This window comes from Pinus tabuliformis, chromosome 5_2 (genome assembly GCF_031772625.1).
Source record: "Pinus tabuliformis cultivar Carrire ecotype Pingquan chromosome 5_2, CPIR1, whole genome shotgun sequence".
Classification (NCBI taxonomy): Eukaryota; Viridiplantae; Streptophyta; class Pinopsida; order Pinales; family Pinaceae; genus Pinus; species Pinus tabuliformis.
Genome location: NC_142306.1, coordinates 343,709,535 through 343,728,647, shown reverse-complemented (window position 1 = coordinate 343,728,647; position 19,113 = coordinate 343,709,535). Strand labels below are relative to the sequence as shown.

The 19,113-nt window shown below is 39.1% G+C and overlaps 1 protein-coding gene across 3 annotated transcripts in view; it reads right to left on the bottom strand.

Moving 5' to 3' along the window:
- LOC149158903 (DNA-directed RNA polymerase II subunit 4-like) overlaps window positions 1-17,408 on the bottom strand; it is a 33,469-nt gene extending 16,061 nt beyond the window's left edge. The window contains exon 1 of one of the 3 annotated variants that reach the window (XM_089433398.1): window positions 17,142-17,408. In XM_089433398.1, the coding sequence (XP_089289524.1) occupies window positions 17,142-17,196 (55 nt within the window). In that variant the 5' untranslated portion in view covers window positions 17,197-17,408. The remainder of the gene's footprint in view (window positions 1-17,141) is intronic. The other 2 variants (XM_089433401.1, XM_089433399.1) reach the window with 2 other exon arrangements.
- Between the last annotated feature and the right edge of the window lie 1,705 nt (window positions 17,409-19,113).

Below are 19,113 nucleotides of genomic sequence, written 5' to 3'. Positions count from 1 at the left end.
AAGAGAGATTGCTAAGGAGAAATTGCAGCAAGGAAGGAGGCACGAATTTCTAAGAGGAGGAGGGCACACATCAGCACAAAAATCGAGGAAGAGAGCGGCTACAGCAAGCACTAAGTTTGAGGCAAAGAGGCACGATTTTTGAGGGCTATAGCACAAATTTCAAGGAGCTATACAGTACGAAACTCGAGGAGGTTTTTGTGATGTCAGGCCCAAAATTTGAGGCACGAATTTCAGGACATCAGCCACTGTCAACACGGATTTCGAGGCAGCAGACAGGCATGAATTTTGAGGCAGGATGTCTCACCTTCAGCACAGTTTTCGATGCTAAATTATGGGCACGAATTTTAAGGAGCTGAGCTGGGAAAAATTGCAGAAATTTTGGGCATGTAAATTTGTGAAAATCTGAAGATTTCAGTAGGCACAAATTTCCAAAAATTGCAATTAATGCTACAGCAGAAAAGGGGAGATAAGTATAGTGAATTTTTGTACTTATTTTATAATTTCTTAAGCAATAAAATCCTCCTTTGAAGACCATTTTTCCCCAAGAGGCTGTGGGGTTTTTCCGGGGTCAACTTGACCAAAAATAAGTCTCATATGTGTGAATGCTTGCCAAAATTTTGTATTAATTTTGGCTGATAGGAGAGTGAAAAATAGTAGAAATACTCTTATAATGTTTGCAATGAATGCAAACTGAAATTTATATCAACATGACAAAACATGTGGGTTGGGCCTAAACAAACACTTGTAAACTGGGTTAAGGGTGCAAATCATAAATTTTCTACAGGATTAGGGTAGTCACAGGGTTTATGACAGTTCATTCTTCTAGATTGTAACAGTCTCCTAGTTCAATTCGAGTCACTCTGTTGTAGTTTCATTTCTATTTGGTAATTATTTTGCCATTCTATTACGGCCATGGCACTGAGAGTATTCTGGTTCACATTCCTCTCAGTTGAGCATAGGGTTTGTATTTACATCATTCCATATTTTATTCTTGCTAATATTAACTTATCACTTGTTGTTCTGCACCTCTTGGAGAGGTGCATCATCGTCTTAATGCTCAGGTAATTATATATATACAATGACTTTTGTGATTGAATTTGCTCTACGCTGCTTAGGTCTTTTTTTACTAGATGTATATATTTTTCTCCAGGATTCTAACCCTCCTTTCAACCTTCTTAGTTACAGGTATGATAGTAACACCTCACAGTTGACTTGATACTTACGCACCAGGCTTCTTACAACACTGGAGTTACTCTTTTCAAATCCCTATTCTATAGGTCAACATCCTGCAGTGCATTCACTTCTGCCTAAAGTAGATGTGGCATCCAGTTGTGGATTGACTGCAAATTTTAAACCTTAGTCGAAGCTCTTTTCTTTGTTAATTTCAAATCTCATATGGTTATACTTGTAATTTGTTTCTTGGCATTAGGCCATAACGAGAGCTAGACTCATAGAACTTGTTTTGGCTTACAGCATGTGTAGATTATATTGAAAAAATTGTGCTACCTGTGCGAATTCTATTGAGGAAAATGTGATTCTCTATCCGTCCCAATTATGAGACGTGTATATTTAACCTGGAACTCGAATGTGAGGAATTTAATAGAAGAATCTTTCCTTTTGTTTTTTCCTTAAGATGAGATTTTGTTCCAGTTCTGGTTCTATTTATAATTCTATCATGCTTATTAGTAGCATTTAATTAACTGGACTGATAGTTTGATTCAAAGCTTACAAAATTTAGGTCATGATGAACTTCCTTCGCATTCAGTGGATAATGATTGGTTATATGTATTATTTATGTATCTTCTTATATTCAGGAATTTGTATTGCTAATATAACTATATATTGATACTGAATTTGTATGCCCTTGCTTCAGTATAGTAAATACAAATGGTTATAGAACTTTGTCCATAAGGACTATATAACTCTATTCTATCTTTATATTTAGGACATAGAAGGGTATTATTAAGAAATAATCACGTTCCTGAAACATAAAACAAAAAACAAAACAAAAAACAGTTATAATCATACTATTTGTTAATATACTTGAAGCATTGCTTTCTTTGTACATTTTATAGAGTTCTTATTTATCTTAGTTACTTGCAATTTACTTGCATGTATCAGAGGTACAACTTAAAATTTAGTTTACTCTGCTAGACTCACAAACCGAAAAGGTGTGAATTAGTTTATAGGAATATCATGAATATTCCATATTTCCTTACCCCAAAAGAATCAATTTACTTTTCACTATTTGTGTGATTTTAGTTAGTCTAACCCATATTTACAAGAATGCATTCTAATTCATTTATCTTTGTAGTATACTTTAAAAATGGCATATACTCCTCTGGGGTATGTGAATAAAATTAGAAAATCTCATCTACACAACAACGAGTGTTTCATTATAAAAACTTCCAGTGATAAGCTGGAAAGACAATTCCTCTTTTTATATATATATATATATATATATATATATATATTCATATTCATTCTTAATTTTATTCAAAGACAATATAATATAACCTACTACATAAACTTAGCTTCTTCTTTTTTCCGTGGAATAATATCTTCAGCAGAATTCCTTTAATTTCTATACTTTTGCAGAGTTCAGAATTATAATCTCATAGTTCAGGTATTTCTAATGCGTAATATTTCCACTATGCATGTCTCATTTCATCTCGTTCTCTGATATAATTAAAAATGCATACTATGCCATTGTCAGTTCAATCATAACCAATACTTTAACAATTATTTCTTCTATGCATGCATATAGTATTTAGTATACAGATAATTCCTTCTCTTACACATTCATTTTCTCATATAGAACTACAACCATAACATATCTTATCAATGTTGTTACTTAGAAAAATAGTTAGATTATGCATGCAGAACTATAACACATACAACTGATTATAGACATGCAACCTTCAATCTATTCTATCACTATACATCATTTAACAATTTCAGAATCACTGGTAGAATTTAAACAAAATTTCATCTAACCGTAGATAATGCTTTGGGAATATTAAGGAACAAAGCATGTTCCACCCAACCATGAACTGTCTCCTAAAGTTCCCCCCGAGCTAAGATCTTCTTGCCTTCAGGAATCAACAACCTCTTCGGTTCCTAAGTGGTTTTTCTTATAGATTCTTCCCAACAGATTTTTAGCAACGTCCTGCTTTAAGCTCTACCCTAGGCTTTTTATTTTTATTTTAAGAAAAAAAAACTTTTCTTTTTCTTTAAAGCACGTCTTTCTCTCCCATTGTGCTTTATTTTTCTTTTCACACAACTTAGCATTTCTGTCCAACTAAGTGATTAACATAATCTCTCCCATTATGTTAAAATATTTAACAGCTTTCTCGTAAAGATTTTTAGGATACTTTTTGGGAAGGTCCACTATGTGGACTTTAACCACTAACAACTTTTTATAAGTTGGCAAGAACTTTCTAACAACTTTTTATAAGTTGGCAAGAACTTTCTAATACTCTAGTGCTCTTTCCTGAATATTTCCAAACAAATTATTTATAATTCAATAAATAAAACATAATTACATCATCTGTCCCATAGGATATCTTTAGCCTCATGGACGCTAGAATAATTTCTTCTTCTTCTTCTTCATCACATAGTTTCCATTCTGACTTTCATAGCCATTAAGTCCAATAATAATTTAAAAGTCTAAAAAAATAATTAATTCAATAAATAAAACATAATTACATCATCACATAGTTTCCATTCTGACTTTCATAACCATTAAGTCCAATAATAATTTAAAAGTCTAAAAATAGCCATGTCTAAAAAAAAACCTAGGAGTGTTACAGTCGAGTAGGTCACATAGTTGCCAAGCAATTTCCAACAGTGACTGCCTTGAGAGGAGCCGATTCAAGCTACTTGGTGAAGAATTTTTGCACAGGATTCAGGGGTGGGCTATTTTAAGATTGGCACCAAAACTTCATTACTAGATTAGTACTTTGTGTTGGAAAATATGGAGACTTGATGATTATAACTTATTTTCCTTAGCTTGATAATTACTTGTGATGTTAGATGTTCTTTTATTACTTCTTTGATTATGTTCATCAAGCAATTACCAAAAACAAGAAGATCACAAAGAGACAGAGTACACAAGAAATAGGCTCCAAGCCAAGGCAAAACCCCTCCAAGGGGAAAACTCAGAAAATGCTTCTCTTCTTCTTTAGAATCTGCTTACAAAAGAGACTTCCAAGACCTAAATACCCAAGCCAATAAACTCTCCAAGACCCAAGCCAACCCCAGCAAGATCTGCTTCAGAACAACTTCCAAGGCTTCGATACTGCAACACTGCTACTGCAATTTCGACCCATGCAACAAAATTTCGACCCTACAACTTCGGCCCCTTACAACTGCTTCAGAATTTCATCCTCTTGAAGTTGGCAACTTCACAAACCCTAGCGAGACAAAGAAAGATAATCCTTGACAAATTTCGACTTTTGCTCCTCTTATCCGTCCTCCAGCTACTATTCTTTCACCTTCATTATTGCAGTTCGAACTAGATTGAGAGGAGTGTCCAAATAAGGTCGAGCTCCCTTCTATTTACAGCCTTTCTTGAGGGTTGAATAGCCCTCCCTTAGGCCAACTTGTACTTGCTCTTGGGCTGACTTGGTCTTGGGCTTGTCCATGGCTTTTACATGATAAAATAAATATTTTCCTCCATTGCAATGAGTCCAAATGGACTATGACACATGACCAATATTATTCTTTATTCGAGAAAGACCTAGAGGACCTAAGAGCACAAAGAACATGCTTTTGACTCAAACTTGAGTATGAAGCCTATACTCCAAAATTAAATATAATCTCTCTTTCTTTCATTTTTCTTTCTTAAAAAAGAATATAGATTGTCATGATAACAATTATATCATGAAGTTTTTTCGCGCGCACTCCTCTGTTGCGATTAGGTCAGGGATTGCTGCGTGCTGTGCCGCCACCGCCATGGGTGCTCCAGGGGGCGGAGAGTCCTCTCCCCCCCTCCAAACTCTTCTGCAAATGCATTTCGTAACCTTCTGTCTCAGAAAGGGAAAAAACGACCATCACCTGAAGTTCCGACGTTCATCAAAAAACTCGAAGAAATACCAAAGATTGCTCTGCCTGAAAAACAGCCGATCAAAATAGCTCTTGCCTTGGCTGACAGAGGTTTGGTCGGGCAATTTATGGGTCGATGGCCATCAACAAAATCGACAGATGAATGGGTCCAACGAAATTGGAGGCCTCTGCTGACGAACAACGTGATCTGTTATGCTGTCGGTAGAGGATTTTTCATTTTCGAATTCACTACCAAGGAAGACCGTGACCTGGTGTTCAGAAATGGTCCGTATTTCATGGGAAATCAAGGCCTTTTCCTGAACAAATGGACCCCTGACTTCGACCCTTCAGTCGATGTTCCAAAGGAGTTTCCTGTTTGGGTCCGGCTCCCCAACCTGCCGATCCACTGCTGGAGCTATCAATCCCTACAAAAGATTGGAAACGGGCTGGGTCGATTCATTGACAATGCTGACAATAGGGGCCAATACACCTGCGCAAGAATCTGCGTGGAAGTTGACTTGGAAGTTGGTCTGCCGGAAGCCGTTAAACTTACAGTTGGAGATTGTAACCACTACCAAAAACTGGACTACGAGCAACTGCCCTTTAAGTGTAGAATCTGTCACGAGCATAGTCACTTCCAACGAAACTGTCCTAAAGCCCCATCAAGGGACAAGGTGGAAGAAGAAGGATGGAAAGAGATAAAAAAAGGCAAGGTAGTCTCAAAGCCTACTGTACAGACAAAATTTGGAACAATGGGGAAACCCCAGTCCAATTCTCAGACCAAACCAATCACAAAAGAAGGCCCCCCCCAGTTGAAAAGGTGAATGTAACAGAGAGTCACGAAGAAACTGAACACCAATCGAATAAGCTGAAAGAAACCGCAGAAAATTCAACTGATCCTCTAGCAGCTGCTGATCAAAGGGGAACCGAAGGTACTGAGGAGCACATCAGTCTAGCCTCTGATTCAGGGGAAGAGTCAGAAGAGAGAGACTCCGAATCAGATGGCTCGCAAATCACTCCTATCAAGTCGGCTAGGGGTCGGAAATCCAAGAAGAAACAGAGAGAGGAGAAAACTTATCTGGACGTCCTACAAGGCTCCCAGAAAACTCTCAAAGGAATGATGAACACCAGATCCGGGCGCAAGTAGAGCAGGGCTCCAAAAGGAGCCACCACCTCCCAAGTCAGTAAATAATGAAGTACGTCTCCTGGAACTGCAGAGAGTTAGGCAGCAAACTGAAAGAAGAAGCCCTGAAAGACATTGTTAGGATGCATTCGCCTAAAATCCTTCTCATCCAGGAGACAAAGATGGAGGATAATCCGCTCCTCCAAACTAGTAAGACATTCTGGCGTAAAGGTCCTGGAAGAGCTGTCAATGCTAGGGGTGCCTCTGGCGGGCTTGCCTCCTTCTGGGACAACTCCAAATATGAATTGATTCAAGAAGAAAACTGCTCTCATTGGATTTTCATCCAGCTCCTCCACAAAGACTCTGGTCAACAAGTAAGTATGTTCAATATTTATGCTCTGGTCCTTCCAACGGAGAAAAAATTTTGCTGGGACTCGATTCAGTCCTTTCTTTTATTGCACAACCTAGAAAATATCATTATTGCAGGTGATCTGAATGTCACTCTAGCCATTGATGAGAAAAAGGGGGGTTCCCCAGTAAGGGATCCAGCTAGAGAATGGGTGGAAGACATAATGCTAGACTAGGATCTTGAGGATATCAAGCCTTCTGCTGGGAAATATACCTGGACTAACAAAAGATTAGGGCCCAACCACATAGCTGCTCGCCTGGACAGATTCCTTGTCCAATCCTCTTTCCTTACATGTGGTCTAATAGCCTCTTCTAAAATCCTTCCAAACTGCACTTCTGATCATAAACCTATTAGCCTCGAGCTCTCCCTTGATGGAAACCTTGGTCCAATACCTTTTAGATTCAGTCCTTTGTGGATTCAGCAAGATGGTTTCCATGAAGTGGTTTCTGAAGCTTGGAATCGGCAGATCCTGGGATCCCCATTCTATGTGTGGGAAGAAAAATTGAGGGGCCTTAAAAGAAGACTCAAGGAGTGGGCTAAAACTCTGAAAACACCCACTGCCAAGAGAAAAGAATCCTTAGAAAACCTTGCTGCCCATCAATCTGCAATGGAGAATTCTGTTGTTTCTCAAAGTCTGCTTCAAAGAGAAGTTGAGTTGCAAAAAACTCTCCATAGAGCCAGTAGGGATGAAGAGGAGTACTGGAGACAAAAATCCAGAAACTTATGGTTACAGGCCGGCGACAAGAATACCAGTTTTTTCCATAAGCAAGCCGAAGCTCGCAAGCAATTCAAATCTATTTCAGAAATTCGGTCCCATGATGCCGTGGTCAAAGATTCTGAAGGCATCAAAAGAGCTGCTTTCACCTTCTTCAAAGAGCTTTATACGGCTCCTGAAAATCCTCCTTTAGACTCCCAAGCCTACCCCTTTGATCTAATCCCTCATTGTGTTCACGATTCTGTTAATTCTATGCTTACCGCTCCGATCAGCATGGATGAGCTCAAGAAGGCTTTGGACTGCATGGAGCCGGATAAAGCTCCTGGGCCTGATGGGTTCAATGCCAGATTTTTTCAGACTTGCTGGTCTATAATTAATAAAGATCTTTTGAGAATGGTCAGGAAGTCGCAATCATGTTCCAAGATCGGAGGCAGCACCAACTCGGCCTTCCTTGCCCTGATTCTGAAAGAGAAAGGAGCTTCTAATTTTGGTACATTTCAGCCCATTTCACTGTGTAACACAAGTTATAAACTGATCACCAAAACAATTTCCAATCGTCTCAAGAATGTTTTGTCGGACATCATTCCGGAAAATCAAGGAGGTTTCATCAAAGGGAGAAAGATTCTGGACAATATTGCGCTGGTGCAAGAAGCAGTTCATTCAAGTTGCCACCGAAAAGAGAAAGGAATGGTGATAAAGCTTGATCTGGCAAATGCCTTTGACAGGGTGAAACATGATTTCCTCTATGTTGTTATGAAGAAACTAGGCTTCTCTATAACCTTCATTGATTGTGTGAAAGCCTACATTGCCTCCCCTTGGATTGCGCCGATGGTTAATGGCCGATCAACAAAGTTCTTCAATGCCTCAAGGGGCTTAAGACAAGGTTGCCCGCTATCCCCACTCCTCTACGCTATTCAAGCCTCTGTGCTTAGCTTCCAACTTGACTGCTGTCAACAAATCCAATCTCTGCCAGGACTCAGAATGGTTCCCAATGTTAAAGACATTAATCATGCCCAATTTGCCGATGATACTTTGTTGCTTGGAGGAGCGAGCATAAATTCTGCAAGATCCTTTAAGAAGGAGTTGTACATCTACAAGGAGGTCTCGGGCAGCAAGATAAACTATCTAAAAAGCACTATCTACGGCTGGAACTGCTCGGTCAAGGAACTGGCTGATATTGCCAGGCTCTTAGAGATGAAAGGAATTCATACCTGGGAGTTTTTTAAATATCTGGGGATTCCAATCTTCAAATCCATTCCTAAAGTTTCCCACTAGATGCCTCTGCTTGACAAACTAAAACTTAGAATTCAAGCTTGGGGAGCCACTTGGCTGAACAATGCTGGGAAGGTTATCCTGATGAAATCTGTTCTCATAAGTATGCCTCTTTATCAACATTCCATTCTGCTTGCTCCCAAAACCTTCCTCAGTAAATTGAGAGTCTGTTGAGAAGATTCCTCTGGGAAGGGGGGAAATAATGAAAAAAGACTTCATTTAGTTAAATGGGGCACTATTAAAAAGCCAATTCTGGAAGGAGGTCTTCAATTAAGAGATCTGGGTGCCCAGAATCTCTCCCTGGGCTCCAAAATTCTATGGAATATTGTTGCTGGAAAGGCTAGCTGGAGTAAGAGAGTACTGTGGAAGAAATACTTCAATGGACAACGGCTGAGGTGTTTGGACCAGCCCCCAAAAACCATTAAAGGCTCTCCGATTTTCAAACTCTGTCTTTCTGCTATGGAGCATTTCAGTCACAATCTTTACTGGATACCAGGTAATGGGAAAAAAATCAGAATTTGGGATGATCCAATCCTTGGTGAACAGCCTCTGAACCATGTTGAAGGCCTGACAAACATTAAAATCTGGCTACAATCCAACAACCTGAATACCCTGTGGGACATCTCAACTTGGACAGATGATACTAGAAGACGATGGGCTAGTTGGAATCTGGGAGAGATTCCCCAAAGGCTGCAGGTTGAAGCATTGTTACTTTTAGATAAGCTCCAAGGAAAATCTCCAATCAAAGCAACAGCTAAGGACAAAAGAGGGTGGGGCTCCCTCACTGGCAATTTCACAGTCTCTGAAGGTTACAAAAGTATGACAGCGATTCCTAATGTCCCCCCTGACCCTACTCAATGAAGATTTATTTGGGCCTTCCCTTCACTTCCCAAAATTGACTTCTTCTACTGGACGTTAGCTCATAACAGCATTCTCACTAGAGATATCCTGAGAAAACATGGAATGGAAGGGCCTTCCAGATGTCCTCTGTGTGTGTCAGAGGAAGAGTCTGCTAACCATCTGTTATTGCTTTGCCCTTTTGCCCGTGATGTCTGGAGGGGGGTCCTGAGGTCACAACTGGGCCAATTTATCTCCGTTCGATCTCTCTAAAAAATGCCTCCTCAAGACAGCCTGGATGTGGATCCCTAAATTCACCTGCTGGAAGCTGTGGTTGGAGAGGAACAATAGGCTGTTCAGGGATGAAAAATGTACTCCTGGCAAAATTATCACTAAAATCCAAGCTTTATTGGGAGAGACTTTGGATACCAAACCTGCAATAAGGAATGAAGCAGCTTTGGACAGTGAGGAGGAGCTATGGCTCAAAGATCTTGTCCCAAATTATGTTTTCAAGCCCTTGCCCCCTGCAATTCCCCAAGCGAATTGGGAAATCCGCCTGGAAGAACAGATGTTTATCAAATGGCGTTCTGCATTGGAGGAACACTGCCTCTTCTTCGACGGGGCCTCTAAAGGCAACCCCGGAGCTGCGGGTGGGGGTGGGGTTCTTCTGAATCCGGATGGATCAACTAAGTTTCGGTATCAATGGGGGCTGGGCATCGAATCTAATAACAGAGCTGAGGCTCTGGCTCTGTGGCAAGGGCTTAATCTGGCCATCAAAAGGAACTTTCTGACTCTGTCAGTCTTTGGAGACTCCAGGCTGATCATCCAAGCGTTGAACCTCAACTCAAATCCCTCGCAGATCCACTTAGTTTCCATTTTCAAGAAAATCAGGCTTACTCTGGCCCAGTTCCGAAAAATATCCTTTTTCCATATTCTGAGGCACCTGAACGATCAAGCTGACCTTGAAGCCAATCTGGGCTCTACCCATTGCAGAAGATCCCTGTTAGTCAACTCTGATGAGACTAATTGCATCATTCCTTAATCCCCTTTTGGTCGACCTGTTCTCAAATTTGCTTTCAAAATCCAAACCTGTTCCATCTCATGCAGTCAATGATCCCGGTCTCTATCTGGTCGACAAGCCAACATCTATCTCGATAAGGGCAGTTCGATTTCCAGATAATTTAAATGGCTGAAGCAAATGAACTTGACGGTGATCATGTTACAGATCACTCAGATTCCCAAAGATTGCCTCACTGCCCAGAACAAGAAGATGAATGCACTATTTTTTCAGAACAGTCTGTTGGTCTTCATGCTCCTGAAAGCCCTTCATCGGATAGTCTGTCCTCTAGTAGAAAAGAAGAGCATGGTGACCCCAAAAACTTAGTAGAAGAGATGAAGGATGCCTCAACTTTATCCCAGAATCCTCAAGATCAGCACCAACAGCATCATCCTCCTGCCAACCAGTGCTCAGACCCTCAACTAAAAGAAGAAGACTTGGGGGAAATTATGGAAGAAGACATTGAAGATCCAAGAGCTGAAGAAGAGGGAAGAACCCTGCAGAAGGCTGATAAGGGGAAAAAAACCCTGCAAAAGGCTGATGATGAGGGAAAACCCTGCAAGAGGCTGATGATGCAGATAACTCCCATTCCATTAAGAGCTTCAAATTAACTGTTGAAGAACAGGAAGCAAGGAGACCCTTCAATGCAGAGGCCTTGGAGGAAAAATCAGGAAACAAGCCGATTCTTCCAACAATCTAGACCTGATCTGCGGTCTTCATCTTAGGCGATTCTTCTCAAAGATCAACACTAAAATCTGGCTATCGGTTGTTCTGTCCGCTGCTGCTCTGCTTGCCGCTCGGAAATTAATGCGCCGATTATAGATCTTAAATGCATGGGTTCCACTCTTTGCTGATTCTTTGGATTGTGCATCCACCACATGAATCTTTGTATGACTCTACTTCGTTCTTTTTCTTTCAATTTCGCTGTGTTGCGTCTAGGCCTGGGTAGCTGAAGGACCTGTCTAGCCTCTCTATTGATGGAAGGAGGACCTGTGCAAGCATTAGGCGGACTCTGGTTATTCTGAAATGGAGGTTCGTCGTTATAACATGCCAGAGCAAGGAAGATGCAAAGGTTAAGCTGGACTAACAAGACCACCACTGCAAGCGTTGTGTATTTTCAATTTTGATTTCAGACAGTACGAGGCTTGATTTCCACCGCGACCTCTGTAATTGTTTCAAAGAGCGGGATCCTTTACTGTGCAACAGGAATTTCAAATTCAGACTTTGTTGTAATGCTCCAGCCCGCGGCAACTGGTTTGCTGCTCATTAATATCATTAACCGTTACAGTCTAAAAAAAACAATTATATCATAATGAAGACGAAACCTAGTTACAATTTTCAACACTTTGGAGGACCGAGACAAGTAGAATTTACCACAAATTTTTGCTTTGATTCACTCCTTAGATCGTAGGGTCCAAACTGCTCCACAGATTTATGCACAGATCCTTCAAATATTAGCCTTGAATAACTTTTGGATAGATTTATTGCTTGAGAGATACCCCAGACTTGCAGGCCGAAAATTCTTCCACAAGCAGCGAATTGTCAAGGGTTTCTTCAGAGTAATGCATAGATTTGTGTGCCACGAGGGGCCAAGTAGGGCTCTGAAAACCAAACAAAAGGAGGGCCAAAAGGTCACAGAATTCACAAAGCCCTCAATAGAAATATATCACAATGATGGAGGTCGAGTAACCACAAATTGTCATGCAAAATCCTTCTAGACAAACCTCAGTCTTGCTTCAAATTTTCATCATTTAATCACTGCCTCAAATCTACTTCAAAGAGGCAAGTAGTAGCCACAAAGATCTTCAACGAAACCCTTGTCTAAAGAACCATAACTAAACTCAAGTGAACGCCAACCAAAATCAAAAATTCCTTCTCTCCAAGTTTGCGTGACTACCCCAAGTCAAAGCAAATGAAGCATAGAATTAACAATGAAATTGCTTGCCTTTGTGAAGGATATAAGTGGCTTTATCTAGATCTGGAGAGTTATCCTTGAGGGCAGCCGACTTGCTTTCGAGGGAAAGCTAAATTTTGAAAATTCAAATTCTTGGAGCCAAACCCCCTTCTTCAAATTAGGCTGACTTGCACTTAGATTCAAATTTAAATTTTGATCCCTTCCACAAAGCACTTAGCTTCAAATTTAAATTTTGATCCCTTCCACAAAGCACTTAGATTCAAATTTAAATTTTGATCCCTTCCACAAAGGGTTTGCCATAATAGTATTGATTTCATTTTTAATGATAAGACCTTTTTATCCAGAAGACCCTAGCCAATAATAGGCTGCCACATCAGCATCAACTTTAATTTGACATCTCTCAAACCATGAGGAGTCTCTTGACGTGCTATATACTGTTGGCATTCGGCATGATGAAGACTATCTAATGATGATGGTTACAAGCCCTAGAGACTTGGATTTCCCAATAATTTTTGTCCTTCAAAAGGAGGGCTCCTTCTAGCTGCCGCTTGGGTTGACATCAATGACAAGCACTTTTCAACATTATGCTCCAAGTTTTAACAACCGAAGAACCAACTGGACAAATTAATACAGGCCAACTTCAATGTGAACCTCTAATAGCCCACCAGGATATAAATGGTCCTCTCATAGATATGCTTGATTGGCTGAAGAATTAAGGCAAATATTGTCTGTAACTTGTGAACATGCTTGAAAATAACTTCAAATTGTTGTCACAAAATGGTTAATGTTCATTTGAGTTGCAAATTGTTCCAGAATCTTAGGTCATGTGTATGGTTAATGCTCATTTGAGCCGTGCATGGTTGAAGGATCCTAGGACATAGTAAGAAGATTGACCTCTATCTTCATACATCACTAAAGGCCGTGGCAATTATCTTCAACAGTATAGGGGATAGAAGTGGAGGCACATTAAGGAATTTTCTTATTTTAATAGACAGCAACAACAACATTTTCAAAGCAGCACTGAGGATTGAGTATAACTATTAAAAAATTGAAACAGAGTATTCGGCATTACTAAGAACCCTAATCATCAGAGTAAGATGCTACTGTTATTTCTACAGCAATCAGAATTCAACAGCACAAACGGCATTGTCTAAAAATCATTTTAATAATAAGAGTGGAAGAAGATTTTGGGGTATAAGTATAGCAATCTGAAAGATAAAGCATATGAACCCTGATGATAAACACAAAGTGTTTTTAGCATGTGTGGTACTTCCAGGACTGAATAATTGGAAGTAGCAACAGTCATGTGCGAAGGATATTTTTCAATAGCACTGAGAAAGGAGTTGTGTATAAATATTAAATATAGTAATAAAAAACAGAAGTCTTGTGTATTACCAAGGACCCTCTGCAAGGTGCTTATATTGCATCTCCAAAAGCCAGAATTCAACAAACTTGAAACATCAAAATAAGTTTAAAGAGTTCGAATTACGCATACAGATTTTAACCCAGAATTACTCGTATCTCAAGCTCACTGCAGGCAAATCAAACTCACAGGCAGCTAGTTTGCCTCACTTGCATTTCAAAACAGCCAATCCGAAACTCAGAAAATTTTGCTACTGTGCAAAAGAAATTAAAAATATAAAAAAGATGTTCTTGCCAAAACAGGCCAAAAGCATGGAATTACAATAATTGAAAAAGTAAATCAGGGATTATAAACTGAAACAATGGTCAATAAGAATTGTTCATGCTATAACTCTGGAACCCCGAATTCCAGTTGACATGGGAGTCTTCCATGGTAAAGAAAGAATTCTTCAAATGTTTTCTCCAATTACAGATATAATATAGATGACGTGTATACCTGGGAAAGCCAAATTGCTTTTGATTGATGATATAAACAAGGTCAGGTTCGAAGAATTCCATCATCAGAGCCATCGATGACGCCTAAACATACCACTTTCTCATCTAGTTGTTGAAATCACTCTTGAATTGTTTTCTGCAGTTGAAGATACCATAATGGTGCAGCTTATTCCAGGGGAAGCCAAACTGTCAGTGTGGTAAACCTCCACACATCAGAGTCACTAGTGAAGCCTAAGAATACCACTCTTTCATCAGGGGTGTTAAAATCACGATCGGATTGTTTTCTAAATCCAGATATAATATGGATGCAATGTGTTACAGAGAAAGCCAAACTGTCTGGGTTGTAAAACTCCATCATCCTATCGATCAGCACAGAACCTTTCCTGACTGCTCCAGAACTAACCAGCATAGTCACGAATCAACTAGTAATTCATGATTGTGCAAATGCTCAGGGCCTAGGCATGAAGAATATGTCATCAACTACTGAGCCATCAAATTAGATGGAAACTGCACTTTGTCCCAGTTTGGTAAAGTATAATATGCTGTGTACATATAGTTGTTTCTTAATATAAGTAGGAAATTAGATAATACCATAACTAGCACAATTAATATCTGGGTTGTAAGGGTTGCATACGTTCTAGAATTGCAAAGTAGTTATGAATAGAACAAGACATGTGAAGAAGAAGAGCAATCAATAACATTTACATGCCTCTAATCAACAGTCCAGTTTCAAAGCCCTTCTGAAGAAATATTTCTTAAAAAGGTGGATGGCATTGCAAAAGGCAGGAAGAAGGAAAGAGAAATTTAGTTGACTTGTGTCCTGAAGATGAATCCAGTTGAGGATTATAAACGTCAATCGATTTGAAGATGAATACTGTTGTTAATACTCTGAACTACCTGCAATCAAACAATCATTTCCACAGGAATGTCAAATCCACCAGAAAATTAGTTGTCAAAGCAAAAAACGAGCATCACATGCCCAGGGTTACCTTGGGGAAATGAAAATACGTAGGAGAGTATGATACACCCCATCAAAATATCTAAACAAAGACACAGTCATATGGTATAATTCCTTGCATTGATTCTCCCAATCACTGACCAGAATCATACATGAAATCAAAAAACACTGTGCTGGATAAAAAGTCGAGATTTAACCCATCTCTTGCTAACAACGCAAGACTAACAGTATGTCTCAGCTTCTTATAGTAGAAGACTGTTTACAGCTTGCATCAGTTAGCATTATCACTAATCCCCAGATAAAATTGTCGCTAGCCACTCATTGAATTGATGGCACCACATAAAATTATCACTCCTCACTCATTGAATTGATGGCATCATTCAATTCCATTTCTTGCGCAAAAAGCTTGGAGATGAACTCCACTATTATTATTGACAGTTGAAGAGTCCTACGAGATTTAATCAATAGTCCAAATTCAAATTACCAACTTGTCACTGTGTTGGTAAAACAATTGGTCCTTATCCGAAATTGATCCCATGTTAGCCTTCAGAACCCTTAAGGGGGTACAAGGGTTGTGAATATTTTTCTCCTAAAAAGGGAAGGTGTAATTATTTACTTGTTAAATGATGGTTTAATAAGTAAAAGTCTCTGATTTTGTCTTTGGACTGTTTTCATCTTGCAATGGGCAGGTTACATTCTTGAGGCCTTTCCTTCAGATCTAAGCCCAATTCTCCTTCTCTTCTGGATCAATTAAGAGTAAGCTAAGATTCTTATCCGGGACAACCCTGCACCTCAGCCCCTAACTTAACCTCTTCAACTGTTATATATTTTCTGAACTTGAGGATGTGATTTGTAATATATCTCCAACGAGGAAAACACGCACTTGCTTGTTGATCCCAATCCAACTGCATCCAGCTGTTTTTTTTTCAACTCTGTCATTCATTATTTTCCTGACCTTCTCAATGTCATCCCACCTGCCAACAGCAGCATACATGTTTGAGAGAAGCACATGAGGTGCAGCAATATTGGTATCCAACTTGACGATGTGTTCTACCACCAGTTCTGCTATTATGTATTCTAAAGGTACAGAGCAAAGTCGTCCCGACAGTAGAATCTGATTTTATTGGCATTTTATAGACGAACTCTTGAAGTTCATCCAGACGCCCAGCTCGTCCAGAAAGGTCCACCATGCAATTATAATGCTCCATTCTAGGTGTAAGGTGATCATTTCTACTCATGCGATTTAAGTGGCGGTAACCTCCATTCCACGAGACCCGCATGGCTGCATGCAGGCAAAACACATATTAAGGTGACTTGGTTGGTCTCATGCCAGATTTTATTCATATGTTCAAAGAGGTTGAGGGCTTCCTTTCCCAATCCGTGCATAGCACAACCTGCAATCATGACTGTCTAGGAGACAATGTTCCGCTGATGTATTGTGTCAAATACTTTTTGTGTATTTCGGAGGCTCCCACATTTTGCATCCATGTCTACAAGAGCATTTGCACCAAGTAAGGCCGGACATTTCAGAACCAAATAAGCCCAGTAACCTTACCTGGCTGCTCCAAGATTGACCCAGTATGAAAACTAATAATGATTGGTTTCGGAGTACATATTTTCACAGTGAGTCATAATGTATGTGTTAGTTTTAGGCGAACAGTTTAATCAAAAACTGACACAAGCAAAATAATGGGGTATTCCAATGAATTCATCGTTAGAATTTAGGGTTAAGGTTAAAATTTGGGTTGGAAAAACCCAGAATAGTTTTGGCTTTAAACAACCCAGAGGCTACAAACTAAACATTAAGAAATTCAAAAAAACACATATGGCTTTTTCACCATCTATTCCTAAGGTAAGAACAGTACCAGATTTCAAAATTGAGGGCACAGAAACTACATTATTGAAGTTCTAAAACCAAATATTGAAAGGAAGAAAACTAAAAACGTACTAACCTTCTCCAATCTTAAGCTCCGCAGCATTTTCTTCCTCTTCTAAAGTTGAAGCCATTGTCGTGTATTATTGACAGATGCTGCGGCTGTCAACAAATTTATCGAGTGAAATAGGCTCTGTTCTCCGCCTTCGCCAGCCTCTGTTCTGGCAAATCGTTAAAATAGAAACTTGCCACCTTTCTGTTGAACTGTTTAATGCCTTGACACGGCTTGAGACGCACAAACGACGAGACTTTGGATTAATGATGCCTGATTCCAAGTGGTATGAGAGAAAAAAATAATAGTCTACTGATCTAAAACTCATGAATGACTAGGGATATAGATTCAAAGTTTGTGTGGGGTCTCATTTTTATTATTAGGGATATAGATTCAAATTTTATGAAATGTAATGAGGGTGGTAGTTAATTCTGAGATTAAAATTTTGTGTATAATTTGAATGATCTTATTTTAAAATTAGATAGATGGTTTTCCCATTTAAAGTTGGATTTATTTTAAATTTTTATATATAAAATTTAAAATTTTAAAAATAAAATTGGAAAAGGACTAGTATTATGTTTTTATTAATTATAACGTTAAGTTTATTATTTAAGATTTAGATTAATTGGTCATAAAGTGCATTGTTAAGTATTTCTTGTGATATTGTTAATTTAAATTTTGATTAGTTCTATTTATTATCAACTTTATGTCACATGAATATGAACCCACCCTAATTCCAAATCTACCAAATACTTAACCAAAAAAAACTATAATGTCAAAACCTCCCATTTATATTAAAAAGGTGCAGCTTAACTATTCCACGTGGCTTACCAAAATTTGGCATTGTGTAGACTTCACAACTCAAGCTTGTGATTCCAGCACATCCCTACAAGATTTCAAGTAAAATTCACAAGAAAATATGCCCTAAAAAGAGCCAAAATGTAGGAGAGTTAGACTATGACCATTAAAAATATTATTTTTAACCTTGATTAAGTTAGAAGTCAAATTGTTATTTAAATGATTCAATTTCATTTCATTAATTTGTATAAAATTTAAAATTATTATGGGCAACAGGAGTAGAAGAGGTTATTCTCTATCTTGATGAAACAATAGAATTAACATTCTCTTGGGGTTTAAGACATTGAACAAATAATCATGCAGAGGCATATGCCCTTTTTTAGGGTCTAGTGCTTGCTCAGGAAAGACATATTTCTAATATCTCAATTATTGGTGATCATAAATTGTCATCCACATATTAAACAAGAAGACTCTCCCAAAAGGCTTGGCCTTAAAGGTTGTTCTCAAGAAGGTTTGGAACCTCCTAAAAAATTACTATTGTAACGCTCCCTCCCACCCCCTTGTTCTATCTCGAGTTGTGGGAGGTGCTACTTGTTTGCTTTGACCCAATCTCCTAGGCATGTTATGAAGATGGGGTTACAACAACCTTTTTATCTCGAACTATTCAAATATTAAAACAAACACCACCATCTTATGCAACTCGTCGAGAGCTTTCTAGCAATATAAATTTCACCTCAATTTGACTCTCATATTGAAAGTTATGCTCATCAGAAGTTTAGCCAATTATATTAGGCCATGTCATCATCATTCTTCCATGTGGATGTGCCCCCATGGCACTACCACATCAACACAACGAGGGGTCTACTAACTCCTCACACCATAACAGATTTGGTTACCTCGTAGTTATATCTGACCCGTATTACATTCATGCCTGCACAGAGGTGTGTGGCATCACCACACCCAAGTCCCTAGATTCATTTCCACCTGAAGGTAATCTAGCCCAACTCATATCCGGACCCACTTGAGGTGTGTGCTCTCGCCACCCCTCGAATCCATGGATGTGAAAGGCGTTTGAAATGAGTAAATTTGGCCCTCGATGAAATCTAGGTCGTTATGGTCGTCACCCAACCCTAGATCTCCAAATCCTAGATGTGAAAGACTCATGAAAAGGGAGATCCAAACCTAAATGGAATCGAACCTC